Genomic DNA, 14342 nt, shown 5'->3' on the forward strand with positions numbered 1-14342 from the left:
GTATATGACTCGAAATTGCGTGTTTTTTTACCATTTATTTTTTCGCCATGGCTGACCGTGTTAGTCGACGAGGTAAAAGGAAAACCACGCCATTTCGAGGCATAGTTGTGGAGATCATTGTATTTTACTTTAACGACATCTTTCTAACCATATGCATTAAGACTTATTCGACCGATCCAAGGCAACGTGTTCCATTAAGTAACAAGTAAATTATAGCTTTAGCTACTCCCGAAGCCCTCGGGATTTTTGTTTTTGTCTCCTTAGTTGTGTAAAAATAAATAAAATTGGGAGTATTCCACGCTGTATGAAAAGGATAAATAAATAATCAAAATTAAATTAACATTTTTTTTTTAACTTACGAAATTGGACCAAGAGCGTCGTACTGTGCCCGAATGACAGCCTTGATTTTCTGCCCTTTCTTGTTTTGTCCGTCTTTGCATGAGAAACACGAGCTGCAATCACGACAACATCCGAGTATCCTGCCAGAATAACCGGTCACAATCAATAATTCACACTCTTCAAACGTTGATTACTCTCAAAGTGATTAAAAAAAAACACCACAGTTCTCAGTAGACATAATGTTTTTTAAGATTAGTTTATGCTTCACCTTTTGAACCGTACTTGTTTAACGAAATAAAAATGAAAGGAACTATCAAAAATTATATTATGATGATATTCTGTGGCACAATCTGTGGTGACGATGGGACCTAATTTCTGGCTCTGCTTGCCGACAAAGTCTGCGCTTACGGTCACCATTCTCCGCTTACCGTCCAATTGCTTCATTTATGCCCTATACATGTGTAAGCAAATAATGCCTATTATCGAAATAATGCTTATTATTATTTCCATAAGCAAACCTTCCCTCTGAACCCTTGAAATAAGTTCGCTGCTTCCGTAAAGCCCGATTCTTTGCTTACGGTATAAGCAGATCCATAAAGTTTGGCCCGAATTGAGAGGGAGAGCGGCCCCTCCCCACTCAGAACCTTCGTTCCCACCTCCTTCCCCTATTCATATGTCGAGTTACGCCACTGAAAGCATTGCAGGACAATGCTGTAAAAAAAAAATGCACCTTCTGTCGATGAAGAAGAATTGCAACCATAGCCATCCAATCAGAACGCATAGAATCATTGCCGGCAATGCGAAGACCAACCACGAAGCAAAGTTAATACCAGCATCCTCTCCGTACAAACTGTGAGAAAGAAACAATTAATTGGCAACTCAAAACATTTTAAGACTGAGTTTTATATTAAACAAGACCCTTTCTTGGCTCACCATGGACACTTTCAATGGGAAGCGGGCGAACAAATTTACAGCTGGTATTTACACAGTTCTGTTTTGACCACAAGAAAACGTACTCAAATAGGGGGAAGTCTGCTCAATTTCAATGAGGTTTAATTCTAGCAATTAGGCAGCAAGGGTGTATTAAAAGAAGTTCGAGGACAAACTGTTTATGACTTTGTTTTCTCTTCTTTTTTTTCAGTAAAGCCTGAACTAAAATTCCTGACTTCTGTTAAAGTCTTGTCGTTGTATTTTAGTGTATTTTATGTTTTATTTGTTGTACTATATATTTGCAGTAAAATCATTATTCAAATTGCATGTTCAGTCTTCGACCTTTTGATTTAAATTGTTACCGGTGAAGCCCAATGAGTCAATTTATCGTCACGGCTTAATCACGCCTATTTTAACTAAGTCACAATTAAAGGTGGTAACTTATAATTTTAATAATTACGTACTCGCCCACCACTTCGCTGAGTACGAGGTTAGTACCCGTCCCCGTCAGTGTGGCCGTACCACCAAACGATGCTGAGCACGCAACACACAACATCATGCCTTTACACAAATTGCTCTCTGCCGTTGATAAGGAAGACATGTCGATATTATCTGCTTTGTCTTGCTCCGTTGAGGGTTTCACACATTCGGCATCGATTGCAGCTTCGTTCTTCACGAGTTCTAGTTTACTGCATGGTATAACAAATAATCAAAAGGATATGGATTGGTGGGTGTGTGCATGTAAAAATTATGATGAGAATGTATAAACAATTAAATGGACACTCATGACGTAAACTCCTTATTGTATTGTCTTATTGGGTGTTTTTTGTCATGTGTTTACTAGAGAACCACAATGGAAATTATGTTTTTTCTATCGACAGGCATTTATTTGAAACTAATATATGGTGGAGCTTATTGGCGATGTTTGGATCAAGTTGTAAATAAGTGACGTAATGTTTTATATGCCCGGTAATCGGCATAACACAAAACTACAGATTAACCTTATTGTCACATCCTCATCCAAGCGGGATGTGCTTTCAAGCTTCGTCGTTGATGTATTGTGTTCCTCTTGATGTTCCTTGTCATCTGTCATCTGTATGTTGTCGTACCTTGAATCCAGCGAACCGTTTTCGTCTGGCTGTTCATTGCCCTTGTCATCACCCTAGAAATAAATTCCATAATAATAGTTGTGTTTAGTAATATTACTATTATGTGAAAAAGTTGTTTGAAACGATCTTGTGACACTTGCAAGGGACACGTTGCCTTTGATTTTGGGCGTTTTGGGGCTATAAAATGGCATATGGGGCGCTTTTGGAAATAATATCATTGGAAAGACATTTGTTTCAAATCATTCAATACGACGATCTACAAAAAATACCTCGAAACTAAGCGATTGACTCACACGCGAGAAGAAAAAATTCCCTTTTCAGACAAAAAAAAATAGGTTGAGAGAAGGTTCATTGTACTATACCCCCACTATTATTAAACGGTAATAAAAGCCACGGTCCACTGAACTATCAACACAAAATTACAGTTCCAACAAAATTAAAATAATTGCACTATGATTATTGGAGATGGGCAGTATTATGTTGAAACGCCCCTTTTCGAAAATGACCAAACGAGGGCGCCCTTTTCCCCATTTTTGTCCGACCACTATTATAGCAATTTAAATGTTCTTAGCAGAGACACGCAATCTTGAACTTGTTGTTTGTACGGGAGAATTGAACCACCCCACCCCATTCCAAACCAAAATTCAGTCTGCTTACCTGTGTACCAACACTCGTGATTAAAACAATTTGTAACAATAAATTTTGGAGTAAATTATCTGCTATTCTTTTCGACCAGAAAGTTCCGGTTTTTTTCACCATTCATCGACACAGCCCTAGACAAATGGATTGACAACTAATAAGTAGTAAGTTATTTTGTTTATGAATGAGATACAAACACACATACACAATGAACCCGTCGCTGAACATAAAAACTCACCGATTCTTCTTTCCCAACGATTTGGGTAAGTACAGAATTCACGATTGGCACCATCATGGCGGTGGTGGCGGTATTGCTGATCCACATGGACAAGAAGGCAGTGACTGACATAAAACCAAGCATTAACCTGTGGGAAGTGTGCATAAAATATACGAGGAAATAATCAATTTTAACTTTTACGACACCGGTGCCTCAGAGATTATTAATATTATCATTATCATAATAATTTTTCGGCATAAAATCACATACAAAATACAAACATAATCAAAACAAAACAAAAACCAGGGACATATGCCTGGAATTGAAAAAGTTAACAAAAAAACTGTAGCCCGAAGGCCTTCAATTCCATTATCCTTGGGCATATATTAAAATGCAAAATATCCCCCCCCCCCCCCCCACCTCCGATCAGGCAAATAAGAAACGAAACCAGCAAAAAATTAAATTACCAAAAATGAACAAATAAAAATACAAAATAAATTAAAAAAATCTGTTCCCCTTATTGAAAATTGGCATGGTCTTGAGGATATTAATTCAAAAGGGGGTGCTATCAGAGGAAGTTTGTACACAATTCGCAACACGGGGACACACAATCATCCTGGGGGGGGGGGGGGGGGGGCACAGAATCTACTGGCACACCAGTAGGAATATCAACTCAAAGGCATGACATCTTGCGACCACAGTTGCTTCTTACACACTAATTGAGACACATTTACAAACAAAGGTTTAACAAAACAATATGTTGTTATTGTTTTATTAATGTGCAGCTATCTTCACCAATAGGAACAGTGTAACTCCTTGTAAAGTAGTCATTATAACTGTTGTTAACATTATCACGTTTGGTCTTACCTGTAACTGTTACTAGTAATTCAAATGCTGTAGATGATATTACAGCTGGTTAAACAAGCTACCTTCTTTGAAGAAAAAAAAAATGCTAAAATCATAAAAAAAATCAGTTTTGATTTGGGGTTAAACAAAGGCAAACTGACTAGAGAGTGTGACTCGAACCCTCGAACCAACGACATCCGGATTAACGTGCCGGCGCCCTACCCAAATGTTGGCTAAAACTATGTGGTTTATGAAATTAAATATTATTTGTATACATTTTAATAATTTACGAGACGTGAGTTTTACCTTTTTGGTTGAGCACCACACAGTAGCAGCACACTCAGTGCAATACGCCGATGTAGATTCCAATGTTGTATAGCAACAGCCACCATTAATCCACCCATACACAAGAAGTTGGTATCCTTGAGGTAGTTACGGCATACATCATCTGAATCTTGAAGACCGAGTAGAGGAAAAAGAAGGACCGGGAGGAGAGCTGTGACAGCCAGGGGGACTACCTCGCACGTCCAGTACCCAGCCATAACAATCACCACCCAACCACATTTTGCCGGCTGAAAAAGAGGGAACAGTTTAAGTTTTCAATTTTGTTGAAGAGTTTCGGATAGGTGTAAATTTCAAAGAATATTTGTTTTCTTCAAATTTATTAATAATCAATGGACCTTATGAAGTTTACGCCAACGTACCACCATGGGGGTAACAGTTCCTTTCTTACGACCTCCAACATTGCATATGCAATCGTGTCTGGGGCTATGCAAAAACCGTCCGGTGCAATCGTGTCCGGGGCCACGCAAAAACCGTCCGGTGCAATCGTGTCCGGGGCTATGCAAAAACCGTCCGGTGCAATCGTGTCCGGGGCTATGCAAAAACCGTCCGGTGCAATCGTGTCCGGGGCTATGCAAAAACCGTCCGGTGCAATCGTGTCCGGGGCTATGCAGAAACCGTCCGGTGCAATCGTGTCCGGGGCTATGCAGAAACCGTCCGGTGCGACAGGTGTCAGATGCAATTGTGTCCGCCATGCAGTACTGTCCGCTCCGGACACTTTTGCATATGCAATCGTGTCCGGGGCTATGCAAAAACCGTCCGGTGCGACAGGTTTCAGATGCAATTGTGTCCGCCATGTAATACTGTCCGCTCCGGACACTTCTGCCTATGCAATCGTGTCCGGGGCTATGCAAAAACCGTCCGGTGCGACAGGTGTCAGATGCAATTGTGTCCGCCATGCAATACTGTCCGCTCAGGACACTGTTGCATTTGCAATCGTGTCCGAGCTATGCTAAAACCGTCCGGTGCGACAGGTGCCAGATGCAATTGTGTCCGCCATGCAATACTGTCCGCTCTTGCATATGCAATCGTGTCCGGGGCTATGCAAAAATCGTCCGGTGAAACAGGTGTCAGATGCAATTGTGTCCGTCATGCAATACTGTCCACTACGGACACTTTTGCATATGCAATCGTGTCCGGGGCTATCCAAAAATCGTCCTGTGGACATGTACATGACTGGACATGTATGTGCGTGCGTAAGCGAGCGTGCATGCACTGAACCTACGTATGAATTAATCACGTATTTTATGATTGCAGCGAAAACCCAACGGGCGAACATTTCCCCTGTCGTTCGTGACATACCCTTAGCTTGTAAAAAAAATGGCGAACATGTTCGGTCGACCAAGGGCGTTTAATTTACTGCAAGGACGGTTTTGCACGGGGCGGACACAACTGCATATGCTTATGTGTCCGAGTGGACACAATTGCATTATGCAGCAGCGTTCGGGCGGACACGATTGCATATGCAAAACCGTCCGGTGGACATTATTGCATATGCAATAATGTCCTCCGGATAGTATTGCATAGAGGACATAATTGCATATGCGACACCGTGTCCGAAACGGCGACTTCGGCAACAGCTAAGTCGCCGTTTGGGATACGGCCTATCACCCAATAATATTGCCAATGTTTTAATAATACCACTAGTCAATGTGAACTTCTTTATTAAAGCCATTTGTACACTTTCGGAACAGAAAAAAAGTTCACAGATTTACAAATAACTTACAGGGTTTACAAAAGGTAATGGTAAAAGACTTCTCTTGAAATATTATTCCATGGAATGCTTTACTTTTTGAGAAAACATTAAAACAATTATCAATTCTCGACATCGAGAATTACGGATTTATAGTAAACACATGGGATGACACGGCGAAACGTGCGGAAACAAGGGTGGGTTTTCCTGTCATTTTCTCCCGACTCCGATGATCGATTGAGCCTAAATGTTCACATGTTTGTTATTTTATAAATATAAGTTGTGATACACGAAGTGTGGGCCTTGGACAACACTGTTTACCAATAGTGTCCACTGGCTTTAAGCGCCATGGTTTTCCGTTCAAAATAAACCCAAAGTAACAGTAGGGCCTACACTTGACACACATTAATATATATTTTTGTGTTCTCTCTTAATCTTCCTCTTTTTAATTGTGTAGAGCTTTTATTTTCATTTTTATAAACTTAATTTTGTAGTCCTCCGAGCAGCCGCGGGAAATGCTGAACCCACTGACAGAAATAAATAAATTAGTATACAAACAAACTTTTAAACAAAATAACAGGTAAATAGCGAGGGATGACTACCCGAGACCCATCCACAGAAAAAGAAACATGCCCAAAGAGCACTTTTGTTCTTAAGAGAGTTTTTTTTCTTTTCTTTTTAGGCCAGCCCAGCCCCACTTGTCCCACATTCTTGCACTGGGATAGTCGCATTGTTCATGAATCCACCTATAGTGATTGAGGCTTTTATTCCGCCAGTTCATTCCAAATAAAGAAAAAGAAATAAATCCCGGGACTTGAGTTGACTGTGGAATGTATTTGTTTCCTCGTTATAAGATCTATAGTGTTATGCAAATAAGGTGATTTATCTTCGTCAACTGAGTTGTCAATAATGGCCTCACTGCATACGGCTGTTGGGCAGGGCCGGTTCGTACAGTAACATACTGGACGGCAGTAAAACATGGTGGACTAGAAGGTACAACATGGACACAGAGCTAAAAAGCTCCAACGTGGGAAATTTGAACGTCGCGTTTTCTGACGAATTGTACTTGCACATTTTAACAAAATTCAAAGGATGGCCATTCGTGTGCAGTTACAATACTTTGCAGTAACTTTTGAAAGTGATAATCTTTGTATTACAAGGCCTTGCCAAGTTTTGTAGCACAAGAAATATAACGCTGGTGTTTTTTGTCACTGGCCGGGAAAATGACACTAGAGACTGTTGTGTATTCAAACAACATTCATTTTCAAGCCCTTCATCACGTATCGGTATCAGTTCCACGAATTATGCTATAAAGACGATTACACCTGAATTGCTAAACTCTGCAATGTAAAAGTTTCAACCAAAGCCGAGCCTATCGTAATTTTCTCAGGTCAAAGACTTGGGCAGCTGTAAGCGGTGGACCAAGACTGAGAACGGCTTGAGAACACCCAGCAGCATCAACGAGCTCAAAGATACATTAATGAAACTGTTTCGCGAGTAACAAGAAGAGTGAACAACATCTTTGTGTTTGACACTTAAGAAACTGTATCCTTATGTGAGATGAAGATCTATGGATTATGTGGTTTGTGGACGTTCACTGGAGGTCGCCAAAGGATCAAGGTAATGACAACTTTGCCGCATCCGACCTCCACTAGTTTTAAAGGCACTGGACACTATTGTTACTCAAAATATTTGCTAGCACAAAAACCTACTTGGTAATAGGCCATGGAAAGCTGTTGATAGTATACATGTACTTTATTGTGAGAAACAGCTCCCTCCGAAGCAACGTAGTTTTGTTTTGAGAAACGTTCTCTCACTAAAATATTTGAATTGAATTCGAGACCTCAGCTGAGGTCTCGAATTTAAGCATCTGAAAGCACACAACTTGTGCGACAAGAGTGTTTTTTCTTACATTATTCCTCGCAACTTCGACGACTACTAGAGTTCTACAGTGACAAGACTGGTCTTTGACAATTACCAATAGTGTCCACTGTCTTTAAGTTCACCTACTCATTTGCGCGATTTGCCTCTTTGGTAAAGGTTGGAATTCATCTCTAGTTTTGCTTTAATCCACAAGCAACTGAAAGTAAACAAGCACTAGCAAAAAATTTGTTATAAACACCATGTCATTATTGAATGTCCCTTTTTTAAAGGGAATTGTTATTTTCTTTACGAGTGGAACCATTCTTTAATTTGTAGTTTCACAAGAATAGCAAATTGAATTGAACTGTAGAAAAACAAACTCCTTTCTGACAAATTGTGCTGATTCAGACCAGTGGTGAAAGCACATTAATTATAATCCCTAATTATATGGCCTTTCAAAGAAAAAGACCCCCCCCCCCCCAAGAAGAAAAAACACAAAACAAATTAAGATAAATGCTTGAGCACAATAATGGAGGTCGGATAACGCAAGTTGATCTTCAAGATCAAGACCAAGACCAAGACAAGATGAAGACTGCAAAGAGTAAGAGAAGATCTAACCCGTTCTCTTGCAGAGTCCCACCCCTCGTACCACCCCTTCCCCTCTATGCGTTGCTCTGCGATCTTGTTGATGTTGTCCTTGCTTGTAGATCTTTCAAGGTGATTTAGAGTTTCTTGGCATTTCTTGATGTGCATATTGGTCGAAGCCAATGATGCTTTTTAACTAGTAGACTAGTCTTACTGGAAGTTTCTGGTGGGTTGAAACTTCAAGTCGTCAGTTGTCATGTTTATTTATAATTGTCATAAGTTTAAATTTCAAATATCGTAATGTTTATGAAAGAATAGTCGAAAGTTAACCTTAAACTTGATTTATAATAGTTTTGACAACCAATTTTGTACAAAGATAATACTGTTTTTGTAATAAATGTAGCAACAAGTTTTAAATTACAAACAAAATTAACCAACAATTTTGTTTATGGCCACTTTGGTTAGCCATGTGGGTGCAAAACCTACCACAATAAATGTTATAAGAATTACCAAGCAGTAAAATATTTATTTACACCCACTATCCACTTGATGATTAATGTTGATTAAGGATTATAAACATACAATTTAGACCAGCTAAATTTGTAATTATACTCCGAATCAGCATTACATCAAGTCCCAATGTAGATATTTTTTATTATGAGCATAACTGTAAGTCTTTAACAAAAAAAATATTAAGAAAAATAAGTAAAATTCAAATCATCATTCATTTGATGAATAATGTTTGATTAAGGATGTTCAGTAAATATAAAATTTACAAAGCTAAATTAGTATTTACGAATTCCTCACATCAGCATTTCATCAATTGAATGCAGATGTCAAAATGTATATATTTTTAACTTAGCATAACTTTGAGTCTCTGACGAAAAAACACATGAAGAAAACAAGTAAATTTCAACTCACCATTCATTTTGATGAATAATGTTTGATTAAGGGTATTCAGTAAATATAAAATTTACAAAGCTAAATTAGTATTTACGAATACCTCACATCAGCATTTCATAAATTTTGAATGCAGTTACTTTCAATTGAGCATGAAAGAGACATAAAGTCTTTAACAATTTAAAACATTAACAAGACAAAAGAATATCACAAGACAGCCAACACCAAACTTAGAATAAAATGAGGTGGTCTTGAAGCAAAACACACGATTTAAAAGCTTTAGTCCTGAAATGCAAATCATTCGTTGTTTAATCATCAAGGGTTCATCGCAAACAACTTTCCTGAACCACTTAGATGTGAGCGCTGCGAAAAAAAAAAAAAAAAAAAAACTGAGAAGAAGTGAGAAAATTCGCAGATTGTCCACGATGAAAGATGCCAGTGATGCCTAGGTTTGTATGGTGGTTTGTATGAATGGTTGGTTCCTAGCTCTATGGTTAGATAGTACAGGTATAGATTAGGGTAGGCCTAGAGATAAGACTAACGCTCTCTTTCAGCAGACTTACTGGCTTTAGGTAAAGTATAAAGTGTGACTGGTGTAGTTCTTAGTCTTGATTCTAAGATACTCAATCTTGAAGCAAAACTAACAGCTACCCAGTCACCAGTAAAGCCACAACCTGAGTAGATGTCCCTGAAGGGTGACTGGAAGCAAGTGACGTCTGGTGATTGATGCAGTGGTTAAGTATAAGGGGTGAAGTATTGTTTCCAAAGGATTTTTAAACCGTTTCCCTAAACATGCTAACTTTGTTCGTGTTTTGTTGTTTCTTTCACAGTCTGTAACCAGTTCTATTCGAGTAAGAGTAAACATGTTGTGACTGGACGCAAGTGAGGTCAGGTGTTTGCAGCATTGGTTAAGTATAATAGGTGAAGTATTGTTCCCATGGGATTTTAAAACGTTTTCCTTTACATGCTAACTTTGTTCGTGTGTTGTTGTTTCTTTCACAGTCTGTAACCAGTTCTACCTGAGTAAGAGTAAACATTTTGTGACTGGAAGCAAGTGAGGTCAGATGTTTGCAGCAATGGTCAAGTATAAGAGGTGAAGTATTGTTCCCATGGGATTTTAAAACATTTCCCTTGGCATACTAACTCTGTTTTTTTTTTTTGTGTTTTTTTTTCAGTCTGTAACCAGTTCTACCCGAGTGAGAGTAGACATTTTGTGACTGGAGGCAAGTGAGGTTCCGGTGCTTGCAGAAAGGGTCAAGTATAAAGCCTGGTTCATACTTCCTACGAATGCGCATGCGATACGAATTTTGACGCCAGAAAAAAAAAAAAAAAAAAAAAAAAAACAGTTGAGATGTGCCCAACCCCTGCGGAACATTCGCTGCGAGGGCAGCCACGTGACGTCCAAATCTGCTTCTAATTCACATTCGTATCATATGAAGTTTGAACCGGGCTTAAATGTACGTAACACTTTTTGGTAATACTATAAAAAAAAAAAAAATAAAAAAAAAAATCATAAAAACGTAAGAGGTAAACGAGCATTGGAGAGCTGTTGATAGTATAAAACTTTGTTAGAAACGGCTCCCTCTGAGGCAGCGTCAGTTACTTATGAGAAAGAGATAACTTCTTACTCAAACAATAAAAGACCACAGCTGATGCTTTTTATCTGAAAACACACAAAGTAAGGTACAACAAGGTTGTTTTTACAGGTTTGTTATTGTAAGCATCTGTCGGGATAATAGTCTTTGACAATTGCCAAAATATGTCCAGTACCTTTAAGAGTGAGAGGAAACTATCCTTTCCTTCACAGTTGCTTACCCTTTTTCAGAGCCTCTTAACCGTTCTCCTTATAATCATCAATCTTTTTCGTTTTTCTACAGTATGGATGTTGTGGCAATCATGTGTGCACAGATGGCAACTGTCAGACACCGTAGACGACATTAGTTTGGTAAAGTATTGGGGGCTATCTCAGATAATGTGTATATGGTGAACTGAGTGAAGTGACCATAACAAACAACTAACTTTTCTAGAAAATTGTTTCTTTCCAGAAGGTGATGATGATTTTGTCTTGAAGTTGATGATGCAGTTGGAGTTCTGAAATCTTCACTGATAATGCCTACTAGGCAGTGACTATGGGGGCAATCATAAGATTTGGTAATGTATTCGGTTTAAAGTTACATTATTATACAAGTTACTGTTGAAAACTATCAACTAAATAAGACCACAACTCAATCAAGAACTCCGAGGATTATGAACAATTCTGAACACCAGCTTATTATTTTTTTGGGAGGGAATACCAAAACATTATGAAAATAATCATGAGCAGTATAGACAGTGATAACCAGTAGGCAATATATTTTTGGGGAAAAGAATGACATTCTCAGCCAGCCAACCACGGCGATGAAACAATTTACAAGAACCAGTTTGCTTTAAAGACAGCGGACACTACTGGTAATTGTCAAAGACCAGTCTTCTCGCATGATGAGCTAAACATTATTCATAAAATAACAAACCTGTGAAAATTTTAGCTCAATTGGTCGTCGAAGTTGCGAGATATAAATGAAATAAAAAACACCCTTGTCACACGAAGTTGTGTGCTTTCATCCAGATGCTTGATTTCGAGACCTCAAATTCTAAACTTGAGGTCTCGAAATAAAATTTGCAGATTTTTTTTTTTTTTTTAAACTCAACCAAAAAATGAAGACCTTTATGAACATTAGAAATCTGCCCCTTGCAAATGTTCGTAAAGATATGTTAATTGATATAGATTACAATAGTTCTGTGCCTATAACAAATTAAATTTCCCCCAGTTAAGAAGTCTCTGGTTGAGTGGTGACGACAACCGAAAATGGCTAAACATTGGAGGAGTCAACAACAGCCTACTTGGTAGTATATTTGTGTATATAATTTTTTTTTTTCGGGTAGTAATGTTAAATCTGATTTTAAGAGAAGGTTCATCCAGCAGCTTCAGCAAAGAAGATGTGTATAATGTAATTAATCTAGAAATTCTGAGGAGCTCGAGGAAGTCTACATCGGTTATATAGATAAACTTTGGAAGTGAAAATGAAACAAGGATGAAATCAAATGTTGCATCTCTTTAACTCGAAATCTCCCCCAAAAAGGTCTTAAGTGAACCCCCCAAAAAACAGTTGAAAGCAGCTGACAAAATACTAGAACCAAATGAGATTCTACAACAGCAGGCTCGAACAACAAGCCAACACAGAGGTAACCTTTTTGCAAAGAACCGGAGTTTAACAATCCGAAAAAATCGAAAGGAGATTCTGAAACAATGGGAAGTCGGCTCTTCCTGCAATTTTCACAAAGATGAATAAATGTGTGTGTTTCTTCTAAATTTTCCTCATTTGAGCAGTCTCTCTTGGAATGGTGACTACATCTTGACCTGTTTGAATGACCATTTTGGAGGATACTCGAAATGTTGACTACAGCTGGACCAGTTGGGATGAGCAGTGTTGGAGAACTCAGAGACTGGTGTCTACAACCTGAACTTTTTGGATGAGCATTGTTTGAGGGTACAAGTGCAGAGACCACAATGGTAAACTTAAAGGATTTGGGTACTTTTTGTATCACAAAACACGATGTCCACAGATTTACACTAAACTTACACCATTTGAAGATAATGATAGAAGAAAGCTTCACTGAAAATATTAGTTGCTGGGGTGATGTAGTTTATGAGAAATGAGTAAAACAAGCTCATGAAAATACGTTTTTACATGCTAAAATAATTTTCTTCTCATGATCACTAAGACGAAAGTTATTTTCATGACATTGTTTTACTCATTTCTCAAGAACTACAGCACCTCGGCACGTAATGTTTTCAGGTAAGCTTTCTACTGTTATCATCTGCAAACTGTGTAAGTTCAGTGTAAATAAATAAAATAATTATAAACTATTTTTCTTTGACGGGGAAATTCATCCCATAAATTAGGCAAAGGAGTTTCAGGATAAGCAACTTTGAAGCTGTCGATTCGTCGATTTAAAAAAAAAAAACTAAAAAACATTTATTCTCATCATTAAATTTGCAACAAACAAAAACTCGGTTGAAATGCCAGGTGAAGTTTTACAGAAAAATAATTAAAAATGCACAAAAGGAAAGACAAAACAAATGGATGGAATTATGTGTCGTTGAGTTGAAGAGATGATTGGAGCTAGCTGGAGGAAATTTCTTTGCACATTGCTAGCATTCTGACTTGACTACTCTTTGAACTCCGAGTCAGAGCAACTGATACTTGTATTAGATGAGTTTACGAAATCTCATATTATTTTAAAGCCATTGGACACTTTCGGTAAACAGTATTGTCTACGGCCCACACTTCGTGCATCACAACCTTTATATAAAGTAACAAACATGTGAACATTTCGGCGCAATTGGTCATTAGGGGTGGAAAACCCACCCTTGTTTCCGCACGTTTCGCCGTGTCATGACATGTCCGTATTTTTCGATAGTTATAATGTTTTCTCAAAAAGTAAAGCATTTCATAGACTTGTATTTCAAGAGAGGTCTTTCACCATTACCTTCTGTAAACCCTGTAAGTTATTTGTAAATCTGTGAACTTTTAAGTCTTGTTTGATCCGAAAATGTCCAATGGCTTTAACAATGGTTTATTTTCTACCATAGATTGAGACGATGACCTTGGAGATGACATACACCCAATATCGAGGCAAACCAATGCTTGTGACGTGTGAGGTTAACCAACACCTTTTGAACTGTGTGCAATCATTTGCAGAACTATGTCAAGTCCAGTTATGACTTACAAACTGTTCAAGTAAGTCATGATGTTTATCCTTCACTTGACACTGGGAGTCTAGACCGATGTCCCACAAGATCAGCTAACACAGGCCGGACCATGAGGGCGCCTTACTA

The 14342-nt window shown here is 38.4% G+C and overlaps 1 protein-coding gene across 3 annotated transcripts in view; it reads right to left on the reverse strand.

Moving 5' to 3' along the window:
- Positions 1-14342, reverse strand: part of LOC139938111 (Na(+)/citrate cotransporter-like) — a 51364-nt gene that overhangs the window by 14015 nt on the left and 23007 nt on the right. For 2 of the 3 annotated variants that reach the window (XM_071933488.1, XM_071933486.1), the window contains exons 2-7: positions 4387-4652; positions 3256-3382; positions 2271-2431; positions 1734-1958; positions 1070-1189; positions 360-479 (exon numbers count right to left, since the gene is read on the reverse strand). In XM_071933488.1, the coding sequence (XP_071789589.1) occupies positions 360-479; positions 1070-1189; positions 1734-1958; positions 2271-2431; positions 3256-3382; positions 4387-4622 (989 nt within the window). In that variant the 5' untranslated portion in view covers positions 4623-4652. The remainder of the gene's footprint in view (positions 1-359; positions 480-1069; positions 1190-1733; positions 1959-2270; positions 2432-3255; positions 3383-4386; positions 4653-14342) is intronic. The other variant, XM_071933487.1, reaches the window with a different exon arrangement.

Source organism: Asterias amurensis, chromosome 6 (genome assembly GCF_032118995.1).
Source record: "Asterias amurensis chromosome 6, ASM3211899v1".
Taxonomy (NCBI): domain Eukaryota; kingdom Metazoa; phylum Echinodermata; class Asteroidea; order Forcipulatida; family Asteriidae; genus Asterias; species Asterias amurensis.